At 32.6% G+C, this 18,304-nt stretch overlaps 1 protein-coding gene across 2 annotated transcripts in view; it reads right to left on the bottom strand.

The window, feature by feature from the left end:
- The window catches only part of LOC117114936 (F-actin-uncapping protein LRRC16A-like), a 64,038-nt gene that overhangs the window by 36,246 nt on the left and 9,488 nt on the right, over positions 1 to 18,304 (bottom strand). The window contains exons 4-15 of one of the 2 annotated variants that reach the window (XM_033258564.1): positions 17,809 to 17,871; positions 15,193 to 15,317; positions 13,481 to 13,649; positions 12,843 to 12,916; positions 11,591 to 11,672; positions 7,657 to 7,704; positions 6,129 to 6,214; positions 5,180 to 5,361; positions 3,388 to 3,491; positions 1,571 to 1,725; positions 1,118 to 1,228; positions 344 to 413 (exon numbers count right to left, since the gene is read on the bottom strand). In XM_033258564.1, coding sequence (XP_033114455.1) covers positions 344 to 413; positions 1,118 to 1,228; positions 1,571 to 1,725; positions 3,388 to 3,491; positions 5,180 to 5,361; positions 6,129 to 6,214; positions 7,657 to 7,704; positions 11,591 to 11,672; positions 12,843 to 12,916; positions 13,481 to 13,649; positions 15,193 to 15,317; positions 17,809 to 17,871 — 1,269 coding nt within the window. The remainder of the gene's footprint in view (positions 1 to 343; positions 414 to 1,117; positions 1,229 to 1,570; positions 1,726 to 3,387; positions 3,492 to 5,179; positions 5,362 to 6,128; positions 6,215 to 7,656; positions 7,705 to 11,590; positions 11,673 to 12,842; positions 12,917 to 13,480; positions 13,650 to 15,192; positions 15,318 to 17,808; positions 17,872 to 18,304) is intronic. The other variant, XM_033258565.1, reaches the window with a different exon arrangement.

Here is an 18,304-nt window from a genome sequence, read left to right as displayed (position 1 = left end):
GCTTTAATAGACATTTTTTTTCACCACAATTCAAATGGTTTCATCATGTAATGTCTTTGCGTGAAGGTGCGCAATTTCAGGCTCAACTGCCCACATTAAAAGCAATATGACTTATTCTTTGTTATCTCTCATTTGTCTTGTTTTTGGAGATTAATTTTATACACATTACATTGATAGGTTAGTAACTTGCACACATCTTTATGAAGTCAAAAAATTAATAGTTGCAGAATTAGTGTGATGGTAAATTGTTATGTTTCTCTGGGATTTTAATGAAATACATGGCCCTTTTAACCAATACCCTTTAACAATGTATTTTTCTTAGACATCACCATGGCAAACTTACTTCATTACTGCTTAAATCCAGTTCAATATCTGTAATATTCTTGTTCATACTAATTGCTAATATAACCTCCCTGAAAATCAGAAGTTATGAAATAGTTATTCATTAGCATTTATCATTTATATATGTGGCAAAGACAAGCCAAACCAGTCACTTGTCACAAAAAACAATTTTTCGTTATTAATACTGGATTAAAAAGTAAAATGAGAGCTATAAAATGGTAAAAAAACCCATTTCATTATGAAGCTACAGGAGTTTAAACATACAGCTGTTTGAAGAACAATATTTTGGAAATCAGCCTTCAAAGTTTACGCTTTTTGGCATTTCTTAGGCAGAAACCATCATCAAATAGTTAAAAATTGTTATTTTAACATTGAAAACGAGGAAAATAACAGCATAACATGATGTATAGATATATAAAGGTTAGTTTAGTGCAATAAAATAGATTTTCAAAATTTTGACATTCCAGCATGTTTTGGCCACTATCTCCAAAACAGGATTTGCGACAAGTGACTGGTTTGGCTGGTCTTTGCCACATATATTACGTAACAAGACTGATACACAAAATCAATAGTGCACATCACATTTTTTTCAGTGACATATCTAGAACTCTTGAAATTGGGAGGGGGCCTGAAGGTGAAATGGTGAGTTGATTACGTTAGGGGGAGCTACCTTGCAACATTAAGTGATTGTGATTGTTAACTTCTTGAGCATGATTTTTTTTATTTGATAATTTTCAATTCACCCCCTAGATACCTTCTACAAGAAAACACTTACTTGACAACCTCTGGTGGCAGCTTGTTTCCTGCAAGTCCAACAACCTTTAGTTCCATTGCTGACGCGAAGAAGTTCTTGATAGACTGAGGAATAGCCGCTGGTTTTGCTTTCCTGGGAAAGAAGAAATTCAAAATATAATGATTAAATAATAATAATAATTATTATTATGATTGAAAAACTTCATCGGTTCATTTAAAGTAGGCAATTTTGGTTCCATATAAAAGGAAATTCAAAACAAATAATGATTATATTTATATATATAGTGCATTTACATTTGTTCAATGTTTTTTAAATAAAAAGATGATAAAATATAATATTAAAATAGGCAACATTATATAATTGAATTACAAAAATATTATATGCAAAGAGTACAAAAATATATATGATCATATATACAATCATACAGTATATTGAGATTCTCAATATACAGCAGTTAACAGTTATACCACGTACTTTGTTGTAAAAGTGTTACCACTCAAGTTCAGGTGGGATAATTTCAGAAGACATCCTCGAACAAGTGCATTAAAGATTTCATCAAGGGCTAAGCCAGTGAAAGACAAGTCCAAGTGTGTTAAAGCATTCGGACGAGCCAGAAAACTCTTCAAATCCTATTAAAAACAAAGTTTAATTTATTTAATCAAATATATTTACTGTATTTGTCTTATCCAATTATGTAAATGCCAAGAGCATAAACAATATAACATCAATAGTAAGGGACAAACATAGATTAAAGTCTAGAAGGATAGAAAATATGCTAATTCTTGATTGGCTGTCAAAAGCCTCACACATACATTTTGTTTTTTTTAAGTTGATTTTTCCTCCTCTTATAATCACTGTTGTGCTATAAAGTGTACAGATAATGTTTGGTACTTGAGGCTTTTCATAAAGATATTTTTCTAGCTTGGAAACACACCAATATAATATCATGCAGACTCCAAAAAGACTAAGAGAAGCCATGACTAATATTTCGTTCTTTATTCGAACATTATCAGGAATGACACAACAATGTTTTCTTCAGGCTGAGTATATGGTCTGGAGTCCTCTAAGTAACTTGAGAATTGTTATACAATATGTCCTCTTCGCAAGCAAACCAACAACAAAAACAATTTTTTTATATATAATTCTCTCTTTTTTAAACAACTACAGGTATTTAAAAACATAAGCCTATAGGCAAATTAGTTTACAAGCTATGTTCCTATTTTCATCACAACTATACTTTAGTTTTAAATAGTTTCTTTATATACAATGATTGGCCTACACCCAAGATACACAGTGAAAGAATGGAAGGTTTCCTTCATGATAGAATAACTTGTTTTCATAATAGACACAAGTTAGTGCACTAATAAAACAAAATATTCTTTACAGGAAAAGAACAACATGTAAATAATCTTTCAGAATGCATAAACATAGCAACCATTGTCCTCACTCAACCTGTATTATTTTATCCCCTTGAAACCTTATATTTTCTATTGACACTACTGATGATGCTATCAAACCTTACAAAATCAAACGACTTTTCAGCTCCTATTTTTTTTAAACCACATTGGAATAACCCGCACTAACGCTAAATGTTTTACATTTTTAAAATTTTTTTTTTAAAATAAAATTGTATTATTCATTTATTATATTTATATTTTTTCCTATACATTTATGGATATTCTTTGTTTGCTTTTGTTATTTTGTACCTATTGTATTTATCTAATTATTATTCAAATAATTTTTTCTGATGTGTTTTATATTTTTAATAGAGGGCCCTGAACATCAGCTGGCCTTGTAGAGAAATACTTTGATGAATTTTGTAAAAGTTATGGAAAACGAGCGTGGAGAAAAAGATCTGAATTGAAGCACTTGCAAACTTTATCGTAGATTAAGTATCTGTATTACTGTCTTTTCCTTTTTTTTTTGTAACTAATTAATTTTGTTTGCCTTAACATTATTGTTGAGTTTGTTGATGGTACAGGTGGCCCTTGGAAATTTGTGACAAGCAAGGCAGGTTGAAGTTCCTTGTCATGTTTTTCGGGGAGCTACTTGCCTTATCAGCAGCACTACTCACTTGTGTTTATTTCATTTTTACTTAAGATTCCCTTGTTTTGTTTCGTAATTTTTTTTTTTTTTGTAATTGTAGCTAAGAATTTTAATTCACTTTGAACGCACCAAATGATTGAGTGCCACCGATCTAAAGGTGTATGTTCTAATAAATGATTGATTGATTGATTGATCCAGTTGGAAGGTTACTTGAGCACACTTAAAAGAATTTAATTTTTTCTTACTGTCAAATCATGTTCCTTGAATGATGCGTGGGAAACATCCAGCACTTGGAGTACATTTGCCATTCGTTCACATTCGTAGAATGTTTTGAACATAAAGGAAGCACCTATGAACAAAAACATTAGCAGAAAAAAATGAAACATTAATAGATGAGCATTAAAAGCACATTGAATCAATGTTTATAAGTAGGTCAGTATCCTGTTGCCTTCTCAAAGGACTCCTGTTGCCTTCTCAAAATCCACTTGAAGTCTGAAACCATATGCTTCTAGTTTTATTGCTAAATGTTTAATAATTTAGCAAATATTTGTGTACATTTTTTTGTAATATGTTGTGACAGGTCTCCCTTTTAAATCTCGGTTACAAATCCAGAGAGAATGAGGTAATGGATACAATCAAAAGTGCTTGGTGGTTAAGATGTTTGGCATCCAATCTCTTTTTTCTCTTGGCTTCATTCTTCACGCCTCACTCTGAAAGTTATATTGACACTATCAAGATTAATTTGTCATATTATAAGGTGAGAATTTTTCATACCTTGTTATGCAAACTTATTTTTTTTAAGATCTTCAGAGGGCAGAATAAAATTAAAATAAAATTTTGTTTTCTTTAATATTTAGCAAATGGTTTTATCAAAAGCGACTAGACAGAGGAGAAAGATTAAATTTTATTGTTGAATGTAAACAGTGTAATAATGGGATGGTGCTTTAAACTAATATAATTAAGAAGAAATATATCTTCTTTTTTTTTAGATTTCAAGGTAGGAGAAAAACTTTTTTTTTCTGAAATTTCCATTTTTTGTTGCATCAGGTATGCTATCTGGCCAAAAATAAAATTTCATTTTCATTTGAAATGGTCATTGGCAGGTGGGGAGTTCGCTAGTAATGTCGCTTGACTGTGATGGGAGGCATACATAATAAATCTATTTTCTAATAACAGCAGTATTCCCATTTCACTTCTGTGTCCGATGCCCCTGCTTTTTAAATCAAAATCTGCTTTAAACTTTGTTCTAGACCTACATTCCATGTAGTTTTAGTTTTGTTTACAATTTTTGTTATATTATTAAATGAAGAATGAAGAGTGAAACTTTCTTTTAATAAACAAATTAAGAAATGCTATTTGTCACAAATTTGAAATCAATTAAACTGTTATGTTCTTTGCAAAAGAATTTTGGAGTATGTATCCGGCCAATTCTACTTCTCAGAAGGCTTTCTATGCCGCTGCACTACCTCTCTTGAACGAGCTACTTAGTAAAGTTTGTCATTCACCAACCTTGAAGCAGTTAAAAACTGCTCTCTCTAAGCTCATCTTTTTCAATTATCTATTTTCTAATAGTGCTGTGTGAGGCCATCAGTGTAAGAGTGCTTAATAAATATTAAAATTATTATTTTTATTAATATTATGTTGTAATTCTTTTCTCTACCAACGGTAGTACTTCCACAAATCAATTACCAATACACTAGTAAGTTAAACCTCTCACATGTGTTGTGTGAGACAATTGAGTGTGCCTACGTACATCCTACAAAAGTCATGCAAACGTAGAAGATGCATTGTTTTTATAAGTTCTGTTGCACCTTCCATCATCTGTACATATAGATTCTTCTAGATCGGAACTGCTGCTACTAAAAATAGCTGTAGGCACTCTTCCCGACTCTGTCAAATGGACTGAAGCCTTTCCTGCCCATCCAAATATCAAATCCAATACACATGCTTCATAGTATCAACACCTGGGAATAGGATTTTGTATATATGGTGGGTGGAAAAATGAATGAATACATTACATATAAAGTATAGGCTTACCTTTGCCTGTAATGCCAGTTTTTGCAAGCTTTAGAACTGCGAGTCCATCAGGTAACTTAGCTAAGCGATCACTCATTGCTTGTAATCCACGATCCTCAATTGGATTTTGAGAAAGGTCAAGATGGGTCAAAGAGCATTTGGTGTTTGCTAGGAGAGCTGTATTCAATCCATGTGCAAATTCACTGAAAAGATTCCAAACAACTACAGTGTTCAGGTCACTAATATAGATTGATTCACAAGATTATCATTTTTATAGTTATTTAACAATTTTTTTATGTTTTTAATGAAAAATAATATAAATATATCTGTTATGACAATAATGAATAAATAATCCTTAACTTTTAGAATCTCATGGTGGGATGTTGTTGTGGAGTGGGGGTGGACCACTGCAGACTCAATCTAGATCTGGGTACCCATGTGTCTGACCATTCTTCAAAAAAGATCCTAAACATGTTTTGGAATGCAGAGAAAATGCAGCCCTTTTCACATACTATTTCAAAATCCCCTTACGTAAGTATTTTTAGAGTAAAAAGTAACCCTAAACACAAAAGGGCTAAAAAACCTCTTAACACTCTGGCCTCTACCCTTTAATAACAGCCAACACACGTTATTCCTAGAATATGTATAGGCCTAGGCCTAAACATATGATAACAAAACAGTAATTCTAAATAAAGACGCTGTCTGACACACACGGCGACGCACACCCTTTCTTAATTTCCGCAAATATGACATCAAATTTACGAATTTGAGCATTTTTCAGACCCTAAAAACATAACATATGTTATGTGCCTGTTCAGGGGAAAACAACCCATTTTACTTGATTTTGGTAACACACAGGTGCCGAGAGGTCAAGGTGAGTGCCCCTAACCCCCCCCCCCATGTGATGACAATGGTGATGATGATGATAGGAGGTAGAGTATTTCTTGAAATTATCATAATGCTCACTTACTGTTTTAGGTTACAGTCAACAAGTACCAGCTTTTCAATGGCTGATTTCTTCAATACATGAACAATGGCTTTTACTGCCTCTACTACCTAAAGCCAAAGCATCAACAAAAAACAAGCATGTAATCATTTAAAGGTAAAGGTAGGAGAATAACCCATAACTGGCATCATAATTGTGCTGAACTGCGTATGGGTGTGGTCCGAGACTACCTAGCAGCCATAAAGAGGCGCTCCATGGTAGCTACATGTTCATATCATACCACAACGATTGTTTAATTATTTTTTCCTTAAACAATGATTACTACAGTTAAAAATGAAAATATTGTATCATGTAAAACCAAAAACATCCAAAAGTCAAAAAAAAAAATCTGTGAATTAAACAAAAGATTATGAGAAAAAATACAAAGTGTAAAACAACATGGATTATCATCATAGTTTAAAATGAAAATATTGTATCATTAAAACCAAAAACATCCAGAAGTAAAAAAAAATCTGTGAATTAAACATTGAAAGCAGTTGATAACATTTTAGGCTTGGTTGGAGGCTTATTTCAGAGAAGTTCCCAAAATGAAGAAAATATTTTAAAAATTACATTACATATGTACCCAATGGGTATAGGCTGGGAAAAGGGGGAGGGGAAAGCAAATAAAGGCCCGAGCCAGGGGTGGGTATCAGAAGGGGTGTCCCCTCCTCCCAAAATGAGATTTTTTTAAAAAATGGGACCTCTAGACAGCCGGAAATAGCTAGGATGGGAAATCTAGGCCTATTTTTTGTTTTTTTTGGTCTGACTGCCCGACGAGTTTTGGCTGATTGGGGGGGGGGCCCTTCACCAGACTGATGGGGGGGCTTAAGCACCCTGACCCCCCACTGGTGCCACCACTGACCTCCCTCCCCCAGGCTTTAACCAGCCTACACCCCTGTACCCACCACAATGAATCAGACTGTTTGCACATTCCCTGCCAAAGAGCATCATACAACCATAATTTTGCTTTTTAAATGATCCCAGCTGCTTTCGCCACAAATTCACTCCATACATGCTTTTAATCAGTAAAATATAGTGAGTTGGTAACATCATTATGCTGTGTTACAAAGTGTTAATTGTTACAAGGCATTCAATTAATGTATGACTACTAATAAACACTAAATACCTAGAAATGCAAATAAAACTGATGACCTTTAAATATACTTTAGCTGACAAGTTATACATTCGCTGCAAAAACAAGCAGTGCATGCATGCAACTTCCTTACCATTATAAAAGGTTATTATATGCAAAATTCATTGAATAACCAAAAGATTCATTTCCCTACAACAAATAATAGCATGGCCTTAAGTTCACAATGAAAACAAAAACAACAAAGGAGCAAAGGTTGACATAGACTTTAACAATATTGTCATGCTGCTCCCTACATTTTACCAAAATAAATTCCAGCCAACAGAAATGATGAGAATACAAAGAAAAAAACAAAAACAAAAACAAAACTACATGGCATAGACCAGATTTCAACATGCATCCTTCAGGAACACTGGCTACCTTCAACTCAAAAGGAGAACTTGTTGCTTCATGATCCTCCCTGTAAAGCTGAATTAATTAGCATAAATTTAATTATTTAATAAATGACGATGTTCATAAGTAATTATATCTTTAAAATCTATTAATCACCACATAATTATTCAATACATCAATGACCCAGATGTTTAATTCACTTTGTATATTCATATAAGTTTGAATTACTAGTGAAAAATGTGATTTGGTTAATCAAAAAATCTTGGAGATTTACCAGCCTGGTATTCGTATAGAAAATAATAATAAATAATGCAGAGTTAAAACATTACTCCCTGGAGATTATGATAGTAAATTAATTCAGCTATGAAAATGAGTTGCAATCTACTCATTACTGTATGTGAGTGCATACAATTCAGTACATTATGACAAATGCAAATATAAACATTGCAGGCTTAAAAATTAGATAAAATCTCAAATCTTCCAAAAACAATGTTACAATAATAAAAAATATTTAAGCATTCTAAATTTTCATGTGATATTTTTAGATCATTAGTAGTTGGATTAATAAAATAATAATTGGTGACATCTTTGAATGGTATTTAGGAAACAATAATACTATATAGTAAGTGCTATTAAAATCTGAAAAGATAGCATCCCATTATCACTGTTGTACCTGTAGAAATTTGTTGGAAAAAGTCCTTGACATGTGTACATATTATAATTCTTCAAACCATTTCCAATACTTTGGTAATCCTACTTCAAGATGGTATGACAGGAACAATACAGGAAAGTGAGATGGAGAAAGAATATGTTTATTTCTGTAGCAACAACAGAGAGGGGAAATCTGACATTAAGACCACCATTGAATCAATATGCATGTGCAATTAGTGGTTTAACAGGCTACAGTAGCCTATGGCTGTCACTGGTTAAAAGCAGGGGCCAAGAACTTAAGGGGCCGGGGATAAATATTATTTTTTCCCCACATCAACAGAGCAGGGCTTTTCTAAGAGCATGCCCTTAAAACATCTAAAGCGTACCTTCGTACCCCACTTATGCTCTACATGAACCCAGCCCCCTCATCCCACAGGCCTGAGGAAGCCTTAGACAGGGGCCTCAAAGGCTCTTACATCACTGTTTGCAATTTAAAAAATCAAGGTTCATATCCAGAAGTAGAAGTAAATATGGTTTTTTGTAAATTGGTGCCACCATTGGTCTAAGAGTTTAGGTTTTAGCCATCTTGTTATGAAGAGGAACACAAGGGGGCCTTATCTAAATTATAACCTTTATACTCAGGTTCAATCACCAAAATATTAAACCACAGCCCATGGTCAAATGTATGATTTAGAGAAGGCCAACGATATATCATATTTTACATGTTGGAATTCCAATAAAATTCTTCAACTCAATAAGAAGCAGCAAGAAATATTATAATCATTATCAAATCCAAATCATGTCCCAATGAATGAGAAAAGAAATAAAAAAACAAATTGAGATCATTTATCTATTAGATTTATCAGAAATAATTTTATAAAATCAATATTTGTTCCATGGTGCAAAGAAATCTAAAACAAGTAACTCAAGAAGACAATCAATGTTTTTAACTACCAGACAACTGCATTAAGCTATGCAAACAAATGTAACAAGGGAATGGGAGAATTTTTTTTTTACTCTCATAACACTGATAATAGGAAGTTATTTAACAAAACAAATGCTACCACACAGCAGCTACTGTAGTGCCATCATCTTCACAACAAATTCATTGCAAACCAAACCAATGGGAATTGTTACAACCTCCATGGGTATGATCTGGGTACCATGATAAACCAATGGGAATTGTTACAACCTCCTTAGGTATGATCTGGGTACCATGATAAACCAATGGGAATTGTTACAACCTCCATGGGTATGATCTGGCTACCATGATAAACCAATGGGAATACAACCTCCATGGGTATGATCTGGCTACCATGATAAACCAATGGGAATTGTTACAACCTCCATGGGTATGATCTGGCTACCATGATAAACCAATGGGAATTGTTACAACCTCCATGGGTATGATCTGGGTACCATGATATACCACTAGACCACTGAGTATGCACTAGATAGGTTAAATTATATTTCCAAACAGCAGTGGGTACTGCAAAACTACTACAAGAGGGGAATTGTTACAACCTCCATGGGTATGATCTGGCTACCATGATAAACCAATGGGAATTGTTACAACCTCCATGGGTATGATCTGGCTACCATGATAAACCAATGGGAATTGTTACAACCTCCATGGGTATGATCTGGCTACCATGATAAACCAATGGGAATTGTTACAACCTCCATGGGTATGATCTGGCTACCATGATAAACCAATGGGAATTGTTACAACCTCCATGGGTATGATCTGGCTACCATGATAAACCAATGGGAATTGTTACAACCTCCATGGGTATGATCTGGCTACCATGATATACCACTAGACCACTGAGTATGCACTAGATAGGTAAAATTATATTTCCAAACAGCAGTGGGTACTGCAAAACTACTACAAGAGGATTGCATAAAGAAAATTAAAATATGAATCATTTTCTCTTGGTGAAGCAGTGGTATAATAGTTAGATTAGTTACTGGAGGATGCGGGTTTGATTCTCACCTAAATCACTTTGGGAATGTTCCATGTAAAATGTGTGTAACAAATGTTGTGGACTTTGCATAGCACATAATACACGGAATGTTAAAAAAAAAGGTCAAAGACGAATGAATTGATGTTATATATAGTTTGAATTCAAAGGTTGTGGAAAGTCAATTCTACTGCCAGTGCAATAAATTAGTTACCTGCTAATGTATTCAAGTTCTAGCAACTGGGAAACTTGATAGCTTTCAACTGCTAAACCTCTTCAAATTTAATCTTTCTACTGGCTAAAATATATAGCAGATTTATAGCATACTACTACATCAGACTACATAGCAGACTTCAACAGACTATAAATCTGGCCAAAGCTGAATCATTTAAATCCCTACTTATAATCTTTAAGAATGAAACAGACTCATTAAACTAATAATATAGAATGATTCTAATACATTGTGTTGCTGCAATGAGAAGAATTTGAGAAAGATATATGACTATTTGTGTCCTGTCATGCAATGTTTATTGTTGTATAGAAGACATCAACCATACCCTCTGGGAGCTGAAACTCTTGTGAATTACCAACCATACAGTATGACCTCTGTAATATGCATTGTATTCAGGATATGAGAAGCAGACAGCCTAGGCAATGAAAACTCTATTTTTTCAATTCAATCTAGAACTATTTCACCCAAGCTAGCAGCAGGAAATTGTTGCACCCTTGTCCATGTTGTAAATATGGTAAACTATTTTATTCTTCATGTACAAATTTATCTTCAATGGTACAATATCATTTTACTTGTATAATATAAATCAGATTTATCTTAAATTGAAATTACAATTAAAATAAATATTTTGGACAAAAGTTTGAGGTAATTATAAAATGGTCATAAATGTTAAACCACCTGGAACATATCAGGCCTACATTACAATATACTAGTACATTCAGATAGACCTATACTTAGGCATTTGGGAATTTTTTGTGATAAGGAGATATTTCACCTGAGAAATGTGCTAGTACTGCAAACATTCAAAACAAACAGCATAAAATGTTAACAGTAAACGATTGTTTCATCAACAGTCTAGAATAATAATTACAGTAGTAGTACCAGAAATTTTCAGATGCATTATATCTTATCTAAGGCATACAGATAAAATACTTCTACATATTTAATTTATATCACTAAGATACATAACTCTAAGATACTACTTATCTGAAGTCTTTGTTTTTATTTAAGCCATGCTATAATCCAACCTAATACTTGTCAAGTCTTTTACTTAAGAGAGGCTGATGAAAATGCTTATTCTACAAATTATTGTGACAGGAAATGTATACTTTACCAATTTAACTTTTAGACTGTTCCCTGATAGTTGAGTGAAGAAAGTGTTATACTCCAAAGCCGCAATTATTGGCGTTAAATCCCTAAAAAAATCAACAGAAAAAAAATGAAGAATTTGTCAAAACAAAACGCCTATTTATTTATTAATAGATAATAATCAATAGATACAATATATATATTGAAGATGTGATATGAAAAGCTGCACAATTATAAAAAACAAAATTAAATTTACATCTTCTTGTTAACACAGATTAAGAGCTATATGTCACTGATGAATGATGAGTGTTGCCAAAACCTATGACTTCCTCATCTGGATGTTTAACATTTTGTTTACATTTAGAGTTCGCTTATCAATGTTGTATCTTATTTGCCAACATTTCCCACAGTCATTACTGCTGGTTTTTTTATTTTTTTATTTTTTTGCCCTTTTTTCTAACCAAGAACCAACTTGAAGGTCTAAGATTCAATCCTGCTTGAACAATAAGATTTGTGACCGGCTCTGGCAAAACATTTACATTTTTTGGCATTTATAATTTTCTGAAAGCAACCAGAACTTTCTAGCATTGGCATCTTGTCTTGACTAATCTCAGGTTTTTCTAGCTTATGAAAGAAGACATTGAAGAACATTTCTGCTAAATATCATTCAGTAAGTCTACCTGAAAAGTGATACACACCTGGCCCGGGATTTATCTATCTCAACTTAGCAAATGTCCCTAAGCAAATATCTTAAGCTAAATTATCAAACCATCTTAGCAAAATCTTAGCTTAAAAAATTGTCTAAGATGGTTCATACGTACAATCGACATTTTAAACTTAAGCTATTTTTAAATTAAAGCAATATTGATAAATTTGATTTAAGCAAAAAAATGGACTTAAGATGAATTTAAGCTGATGTCTAGTTTCATAAATCCTGTCCCTGATTTTTGTCCAAGGTTTAGAAGCTATCTTATTAAAACCTACATGGCTCACATCTAATTAATCAAATATTGATAACTTTGCTAATACTCACCTAATTAAGAGTTTAATAATAGCAATATATGTAAAATTTAAAAATATCAAATATGCCTACTAGTACAATTAAGTGTACTGTTAAATTAACAGGCACTGAAAATCACCATAATACATGCACTCTTTACTAAAATAAAGGCAATGTGAAAATCACAATAAATACTCTATAAACTTCAGGTTTCTTTCAATGTTTACAGTATAATTAACACATTTTACAGAGTGTCTGTGTTTAGATTACAAATTACCTTTGATTAAGATGATCAAAATCATTCAGACATAGATTCTTGCAGTTCTGGGACAAGTATATAGTTTCAATGTCCTACAGTATAAAACAAAAAAAAAGTGATTTTCCATAACTAAAGTCCAGATTCTTAAAAGGAAGATGAGATTACATAGGATTATGATGTTAATCATATTTATATCACTCTAATAAAGATACAGTACTATGCACTACAGTAAAAGAATTAAAATGAAACACAAGACCACAAAGCTACAGTCTGAACCATCATAATTTTTTATCATGCCAAAGACCTAAAACACTCGGACATGTAATAGATGTCATCTATTAATTTAGTTTACATTGTTATAATATTACTGAAATAAATATACAACTAACATGGCTACAGTACTTTTAATTTAGTATAATTATCTATACAATACAATATATTTGATTTTTTTGGCAGATGGGATAAGGATTACTAATACACTAGCAATATGTATCTCATTAGTAAGCAGCAATATCCTATTCACTGACAAAAAACAATACCACAGCTAAGCTCTCATAAACTTTTACTTTCACTATAGCTAACACAAACAATAAGAATCAAATTCTGCGCATTACAAGTTGACCTCAAATTAAGTGAAAACATTAGAAAATACTCACCCATGCAACTTCAGGCATGTACGTAAGTTTCAAATGATCACACATGCAAGCATACATGCGTGAAAAGCCACCGCATGGACCGACATCAGCAGGCGGTAAATTCTCCAACTTGTCCATTAATTCAGTCTGACGTGCATTCGGTTCCAGTTTCAAGCTTGATATCAACTTCCTAAAAAATCAAGCAAAACTCTTATTACAACATTTTTATGATCCTTTTAATTCAAACCACCATCAAAACAGTCATCAAAAACAACATTAACACGAAACAAAAACAAGGAAAACAGGGAAAAATTTGAAAAAAATCAACGGTAGCAGACTCGAGGTCTACTGCATTTACCATCCAAATGTTTGTTCACTGTGTTCATTGTCAGGCCCAATACAAAAAATGATTAGTTTGTCATCCAAACTAGGCTGGAAAAGTGATGAGGGAGGGTGGGATGGAGGGAGACTTTGTATTTATTTTTTTATCTTGCTAAAGCCAAATATCACCCTTGAGTTTTTTGCAGGTGCATTGATATTCAAAATAACATACATGATTGAGGTAATGCCAACAATGTACTAAACTTAAATTTAAAAAAAAAAATGAAAAAAAAATGAAAAAAATTTCAACAAAATGTTCTTTTTTCAAATACTAGACAAGACATGGAGGCAGGGAGGATAAAACAATTATTTTTTTTTATTGTGCCTTAGTTTGCTTTGCTTTGCTAAGGTCAATAGCTCCTCAAGGTCTAGGTTACAAAATAAATTCCCACAATTACAAGCTCTTGTAATAAAGGAAAATAATAGATTATATGAGCCATGCCTATTTTGTCTCTAATACAGTACACCACAAAATGACCATCACAGTTACACAAGACTGCAAATTTGGGATAAGGCCCCATAAAAAAATTATTAGTTTATCATCCCCTCCCTCATCACTTTTGGGGAAATTCAAATTTTTTAAAAATATAAATTTGATTCCAATCGTATGCCTTTTTATATAAGTGTCCCTAACCATTGATTTACTTGTGAACATCAGTAAAATGGGGGCAGGGTTAGCAAAAAAAAAAAACCTCCCTTCCTCATCAGTTTTTATTCTTTGATAGGGTGATAAACTAATAATTTTTTTTATGGGGCCTAAGTAACTAGTTGCATGGTATGCAAAAACCTTCATTGTGTTGTGTACTACATGTTTCAAATTCTGGTTCGCACATAAGAACTTCAAATTAACTTGCCAAACATCTGAAATTGAATCTAATTTTATTGGGCTGGGCATACATTTTAGGATAATTTTTTCTGCATAATGAGATTTGGTAAATATAAAAAATAAATATCAAAGTCCCTGAGTGACAGATAGAAAACACCCATTAAAATTATAATGAATCCTTAAGAGAAAGGGGAAGCCACCTTTCCTTTTCTTCATTTTTATTTACCTCATTTTTAATTGGCTAGTTATAACTTTGATTTTAATCTGATTGGTTGGTTTTTATTTGCTTTCTGTTATACTTCTGTAAATATTGTAAACATATATGGATGGGTGAGATTTTCTCATCAGTATTCTTGAAAATGATCAAATACATCGAAACGTTGAATCTCAAAATGTCTCTGTCTCTTTTCGGAGTTATTGTCTTTTTGTTTTTTCTTGTAATAGTTTTTATATTTACTTTAACAAACTAATATAATAAAATTACTTCAAATCGAGGGAATAAAATGAGTAATTATAAAGAACATACAAGATTGGAGTTTGCGGGAAGACTTTTAAAAGTGAAGTTGTGAGGTACTCAATCAAGCAGTCTGTCTCCTCAACACTTGATGTTGAGATGTTGATTATCTTGCCATTCTCCAATACAAATTTCACCTAAAACATATTAAATAAAAGAATCTGTTATTTCTTCTAAACATACTGTATATTAATTATCACCAGTGGAGGTATTTCTTCATACATACTATATATTTTCAGTTCACATACACTGTCACCACTTGGAATTCGAAAATTTTATATTATTTTATACATTTCACAATATACCGCACCTACATAAACAGGTTTTAATATACAAACCCTCATTGCCTGATAACAATAATGTGGTGGTGGCGATGATACCATGCTTCTTGTATTTTCAAACTTGTTTTGCAAATGGTTACACAGTCCTTAATATTTTTTTCTTTTGGATTTTATGACCAGACCTTGTAGGGATTAGTCCTAGTATCCAGTGGCAGCAAGATAGTACCATCACATTGTGGTACTGAGAATCTCTAACCAACCCAAAAGAATGAATACCGTAAATAAATACAAGTGCATACATTATAAAATTTTGCTATATCCTTCCTGTAATTTTCACAGTAAACTACATTAAATGTTTTCCCCTCATAACCCGAAAGTTGATAGCAAAAACAGATGCCTTTAATCTGTTTCTCAGCATTTTGCATGTTACTATTTGATCTTTAAATATGTTTTTTGTTCTGTTTTGTTTTTTATTTTGTTGTTTTGCGAATAGGTCTTTACCGGTATTTAAATTTTATTTTCAAATGGACATCTTCAAATCAGTGCGTATTTACTGTAGGGGGTATGCAAAAAATTATGCTCTAGTACTGTAAGTAATCACCATATATCACATTTTTGCAAGCTACAGTAGCATCCCTCTTAGTTAATCACTGAGCCCCCTCCCCCCAATCTCCAATTGTTTGCAATACCATGAATGGTAGTATCTGTATTAATGTCATTTAGTTTTCTATATTGGCTGATTAATGAATAAATTATGAATTCCATAACAATATATTTTGTGAGGGAATCAACTGCAAAGGTAGGTCAAATGTCAAGTTATAGTTTGTAATAAACTACATTAAACTTCTTAAGTTATCATCTTTTATTATTAAGGGGAATTCCCTGTTAGATCCCACTTTACATATGATGCACATGCTGATAAAAGCATTGTACAGATAAATTGGTATTAATAGAACATGTTGCCCTTCATTACACAGCTATAAAAGACCGTGAAGCAGTCATATTCTTCTGTAAGTAATTCACAACCAGGGTTTGGAATGCCCGTGTCAACCACAGGCCGTCAGTGGAAATCTAAGCTGACATTTTTTATACAAAGTGTTTACATTTTTCTTACAATTGATAATCAAATGAATACAGTAAATGCACCAATCCCGAAAATCTAATGTATAGTACAGGTGTAAAAGTAGTCAGACGGTTGGCTTGTGTCAACTAATTAATTCTTAAAATACATATTTTGTTAGCTGTCATATATTATGCAAATTTTCAAAACATTCAATTGGACGCAACAAAGGGCAATTAAAATCAGTTAATTACAAATTATGCTGTATAAAAAGAACAGCGCCAAAAGCATCTGTAAGTTTCAACTGGACATTAGCTAGAGTTGCAAATAATATACTATAATCAAATAGTATTTTATGCCAAATGTTCCAAACACAATATTACACTTTTCATGCATATTTCATTTTGATAGTACTAATATCAAAATGTAACAGAATAATATACAATGAATTTGTATTACAAGTAAACTAAAAATGATAGAATCTAATGTTTATAACCTAAATTAAATAGATAGTGAAAATTACATTAATTAAATTTTTTTTAAATATATTAAATCTATAAAAATCATCAAACTCAATTATCAAATAACTTACAAAGTTTCAACAAGATACATATCAAAACAATTTATAGTACTATGTGTTTCTCTGATCACAGATTTTTATTAAATTATCTGCCAGTGCCTATATATGCAAAAACAAACTGTTAATTTGCAAGAAAATATTTTCATGTTTTAATTATTGAGAACTAATTACCGGAGCTAAATCATAATTCCAATTAAATTATATTGTTCAAGTTGGTTGGCAAAAGTGGTGAAAGCCAGTAAGAGCCATGAACTCTTTGCAGATTTGGCCCCTGGTTCAATTCCAATACTACATAGCTTTGTGTTTTTTTAGTTAGAGAGCTGCAATACAAGCTACTGTACGATGAATGCACTATCTTTTATGTGCAGTTGGTGATTGTCTCCTAGTGTACCGATACAGCAATTCATCCCCAGGTAGGCCCAGGGCCACAGATGGAGAGCCTCACCCTTACCATGGTTGGGGCTAAGGTAAGAAAATTTATGATTATGGCTCTCTAGATGGCAAAAAATGGCAGTCTCAGACCTAAATTTGATTAATATTTTCTTTCTTTCTACATTTGTTTACAATTTTTAAAAATTTAGGAGGGTGGGGGAGCCATGCCAGCTCCAGGCCTCCCCCATCCGCCACTGTACAGTACTCAGTGGGTTATTCTTAGTATGTTACACATCAAATATACATGAAAGCTTATTACATTTTTTGTTTTGTACCTGTTTGTCCTTTTCTGACTCTATGCCTTTAATCTCCAAGTAGTTGAACTCATGCTCAAGTAACTGTGTAAAAACAAGAACAAGTAAATTAATGTTGGTTTCAATATTGATTGATTTTAATATATATCTGTTTGTTTTTGTTTTTTAATAGGGGTTTAAAAAAAAAAAAAAACCCAGACCCGCACTTGAGATGAAAGGCAAGTGCCTTACTGTACATACCAAACCATAGTTCAATTAAAATTGTGAACGAATGTTTTAAATATTGAATATTTAATTGAATATTGAAACCAAGGCACTTTATCTACGGTTGCCTCTCTCCACCCAGGAGTACAAGTGGGTACCTGGTAGGTTCCAACACAACTGCGCTGATTACTAGCCGCAATATGGAATAATTTAACTTAATAATTTAATTTGGTGTTCAATGTGTTCCATATGTGTTTGATAAAATGACCGGGGTAGTAATGTGAAGCGCTTAGAGGCTTTGTTAAGGCATTAA

This window comes from Anneissia japonica, unplaced genomic scaffold (genome assembly GCF_011630105.1).
Source record: "Anneissia japonica isolate Jap-2015-1 unplaced genomic scaffold, ASM1163010v1 scaffold288189_len579620_cov203, whole genome shotgun sequence".
NCBI lineage: Eukaryota > Metazoa > Echinodermata > Crinoidea > Comatulida > Comatulidae > Anneissia > Anneissia japonica.
The sequence above is the reverse complement of the archived record's forward strand: the minus strand, read 5'-3'. Positions and strand labels throughout refer to the sequence as shown.